At 43.6% G+C, this 4,010-nt stretch overlaps 1 protein-coding gene across 1 annotated transcript; it reads right to left on the bottom strand.

Moving 5' to 3' along the window:
* Nucleotides 1-1,110: 1,110 nt before the first annotated feature.
* LOC127137292 (KNR4/SMI1 homolog) lies at nucleotides 1,111-2,916 on the bottom strand. Its single transcript, XM_051063762.1, has 2 exons — nucleotides 2,148-2,916; nucleotides 1,111-1,292 (listed from the first exon to the last, which is right to left on the bottom strand). The coding sequence occupies exons 1-2, from the start codon at nucleotides 2,914-2,916 to the stop codon at nucleotides 1,111-1,113; spliced, it is 951 nt and encodes a 316-aa protein (XP_050919719.1).
* Between the last annotated feature and the right edge of the window lie 1,094 nt (nucleotides 2,917-4,010).

Genomic DNA, 4,010 nt, shown 5'->3' with positions numbered 1-4,010 from the left:
AATCCCTAAAGAATAGCCTGAGAAAAAGCTGAAACAGAAAACTGAACAACCTACAATATAGCATATGCTGTCAGGCACGAATGTCACGACATTCAGCTTGACATCAAGGTCCATATGCTGAGTCTGTTTTTCCAGAAAACAGACTGTACAATTTGCTGACCTGTACATGATCAAAATGACCATACTACAGTAACAGCTTACATTAGTAAATGTCAAAGTGTCCAACTTAACATTTACACATTTGGCCTTAAGTTAGTTCTGTTATTCTCTTGAAGAACAAACTAACTAGTATGCTGAAGTATAGCAGAACACCACTCTGCCTAATCTTCACCAGCTGCTGATAATGATGAATGTCACAACATCCAGTTTGACATTCAGTCAGTAGGCCTTATGCCAGGTCTGGTTCTTCCTTGATAACCAGACTGCAAATGAATACTAAGTTCTAACAGAACTTCTGTTCCTTAGTATATGTTGACAGGTATGAATGTCACAACATTCAATAATCCTGGGTTAGCTAGTCCTGCAGTAACTACAATGTAGTCACATATACATGTCATGACATCAGTCAAGACATTAGTGTTTTACCATATAATGCAGCCAATTAAACACCTACAAACTCCCCCTTTGGCAAATTTTTGGCTAAAACACTTTGATCCCCATAACAGAGTTCATGGCAGCGGAATACTACTAGCTAATACACTCAGAGTGGCAGCACACTCACACACATGGAAGTTAAATAAAAACTTCACATAGCAGCACACACATATTAGAAGTTGCACCTAAACTTCAACATCAGCTGCAGGGGGGGGGGAAGTTAAATAAAAACTTCACACACATATCAGCATACACACAGAGGCATACAACAGCATACACACAGAAGCTAAATACACACTTCATCACACAGCAGCTGTAGTAGGGGAAAACTTCAATCTGTCATGAATGGGAACCTGTTTTAATAAAGTTTAACAATGTAAACTTCTGTTGTCCTGGGGTATCACTTGTCACTCCCCCTTTTTGTCAAAAATGTTGCCAAAGCAACACTTTAATTTACAGATCCACAAATAGTAATTTGAATTACACACATGACAGAAAAAAACACAAAAGAAGTGATTAATCCTCAGCCTCATCATCAGCCTCCTCATCATCCTGCTCTTCAGAGCTGGCCTCTTCCTCCTCCTCAGCCATTTGCCCTTCGGCTCCATCCGTGTCCTCAGCAGTAGACTCCAGCTGCAAGATGAGCTGTTCCAGTGCATGCTTTCTAGCTCCCAGCTCTTTGCAGGTCTCTTTGAGAACTGTAATAACATCAGCTTTGTCTGGTTGGTTGCCAGCTTTGGAAGTCTCTCCCGATGTCAAGACAATGTCAGGGACATGCTTGCCCAGGAACAGTTTGTAGCTGAAGGCCAATGGACTCTCTCTTCTTTTCACGAAGTCATTGTCTGTCAGAATGTGTGGAAATTGATTCAGCACAATTCCACATATGAGAGATGGAAAGGCAATGGGTCCCTTCACACTAAAGCTCCCAGCATGCTTCATTGTCTGATCAAATATGTAAGCACCATAGTTCACCCTTGCCTTGGTTCCCACTGCATAGATGAACTTCCCTAATGCCACAGACACAGTTGACTTGTGGTTAGTGGGGACCCAGTTGGCTGCTCCAACTTTGTGTAGCATTGCATACTTGACACTTAGTTGGCTGGCTACTAGCTTCCCTTTGAGAGGCCACATTCAGACTTGCTTGGCTGTGATGACTTGACAGACTGTATTGTCAGTCACTTCAAGCTCAGGTTGCTCTTCATCCGCTCTTCCCAGATACTGATTTATCACAGAGGGGGAAAAGGTCACACATTTTCCTCGCACATAGACCTTTCGAAATTCCTTGGATCTCCCATCAGCACACTCCTCTGACAGATTTACAATAAACTCCTTCACTAAGGTCTCATAGCACTTAGGAAGTTGTGACACAGTTCTTATCAAACCTGCCTCCTTGATGAGATCCACAATCTCTTTACAGTCCAATGCATTATGTGCCAGTTCTCTTTCCAATGCCAGCCTCTTGTGGTATACATACTTCCACCTGTTGACACTAGAGGCAAAGTGGAAGGACACATTGTCAATGGGAACTTCTGGGACACTGGTTGCCAACCTACTGGAAGAGGGTTTCTTCCTGGACATGGATGCTGTGACATCACATGGGGCATCAGATTCAGACTCAACCACCACAGCTTTGGTCTTCAACTTCTTAGGCACCTCTTTGCTCCAAGCTTTTGTAGGACCATAGCTTTTCCTCTTGTGTGTACTCTCTGACTCTGGTTGCTTTTGAGGATTTGTTACACCAACCTCCTTGGAGGGGGACTTCAGCTCCACAACCTTTTTCTCCCTTCTGGTCCTGACTCTCTTGGCTATCCTAGGGACAACTGTAGCCAGAAGTTCATTGTCTGAGAGCTCTTCCACGTTAATCGTCTCAGCCCTAGGATTGTCCTCAACACTTTGAGTGACATTGGCCTTCTCACTTCTCACTTTGCCTGAGGGTTTTTCAACCTTGGATCCCTCATGAGCATCTGGTTGCTCAACATTGTCAGTGACATTTTTCCTCAACACAACAGCTTTATCTTGACATGCAGCAATGTCAGGAATGATTGTGTTCAAGGGAACAGAAACCCCAGGAACATCTCGATTGCCAGATAGTATCTGAGTGACGATAGTTGCAATGGAGTTATGTACATACCTTGACCCTTCCCTTGTGTGTTCATCAAGAGCTATTTCTGATGAAAACCCGGTGACCGTTTCCTTAGGTCTTCTTGCATGGGAAGAAGTTGCTGCGTCCACAACTGGATCCTCCCGGGTAGGGTGGTGAGACTCGGTGCTGTGAGAATCAGACATGGTGGTGTACGAGGAGGTGTCGGATTGACGAGCCATGCTGAATATTTGAGAGGGAAGATGAATCGTTTCTTTGGACGAGGGTTTGCACGAGTGGAGAATGAAACGACTGAATGTGAACCACTTTGTGCAAGAGTAAGGTCTATTAAATTTTGACCACTCAGCGCTCACCATTTGTTTAATAATTTGACTTATTAAACAGTAGCTAACTAACTTCATTAGTTGCTATAACTTTTCAGACGCACGCATTCCCTTTTTGTCCTTACTGTACAATGTCATGACATTCTGGGTGACATTGTACTCTGTCTGCATCAGGTTCCTCCAAACTAGAGGTGACCACCTGCCTCCACAAGCAAGGTACTGAGTTTCTGCAGACGTCAATAACACACACCTCTGTCTATCCCTTGCTGTCATATCAGTTGTATGATGGCCAAAGGGAACCAAGTGCTCATTACTTTTGATTAGACAATTTCCATAGTCTGTCCTTTTATCTAAAGACAGATATGAGACTCTTCTCATAGTTCCCTTGGAAATGCTCTTCTTCACTCCTTTTACTTGAGGGACATCAAGTTTTCCTTGTCCCACCTTCCCTTCCTGATTTCCCTTGGCCAACAGACACTTGGGAGGGTTGATAGAATCTCCAGATTTCCATAGATAGCAATTATCTTTGGATCTATCTCCTCTCATCACTTCTTGATTGCTCCCATTCAACACCACACATCCTCCCTTGGTAAATTCCACCTTGTATCCTTGGTCACACAGTTGGCTTATGCTTATGAGGTTAACAGTTAGTCCTTTTACTAACAATACATCACTCAATTTTGGAGCTTCTGGACAGTCCAGCTTCCCAACACCCATGACTTCTCTTTTAGTTCCATCACTTAATGTCACAGACTTGGTGTTAGAGGGATGTAGATTCACCACTAGGTAGTTCATCCCAGTCATATGCCTTGAGCAGCCACTATCAAGGTACCAATCTTGTCTGATATGTCCCCTTGAAGAGGTGTGAGCAAGGTTAGCAACACACTTTTGATTCTCAGGAGAGAAGTGCATCTTGGATGCCAGCTGCTTAGGATTGACCTGAGGTGTCTGCTTAGCCGCCCATGTTGGTCTCTTAATGGGGGCATTATGAG

The sequence above is a fragment of the Lathyrus oleraceus genome, chromosome 4 (genome assembly GCF_024323335.1).
Source record: "Lathyrus oleraceus cultivar Zhongwan6 chromosome 4, CAAS_Psat_ZW6_1.0, whole genome shotgun sequence".
In the NCBI taxonomy this organism is placed as follows: domain Eukaryota; kingdom Viridiplantae; phylum Streptophyta; class Magnoliopsida; order Fabales; family Fabaceae; genus Lathyrus; species Lathyrus oleraceus.
This window is presented reverse-complemented; position numbering and strand designations above follow the sequence as displayed.

What these genes read in the sequence shown, in the direction of transcription:
- LOC127137292 (XM_051063762.1), bottom strand. Translation starts at nt 2,916, where the DNA reads ATGGCTCGTCAATCCGACACCTCCTCGTACACCACCATGTCTGATTCT. An exon ending in CAGGAAGAAACCCTCTTCCA is followed by an intron (nt 1,293 to 2,147) that starts GTAGGTTGGCAA and finishes ATGTTATTACAG; the next exon opens with TTCTCAAAGAGACCTGCAAA.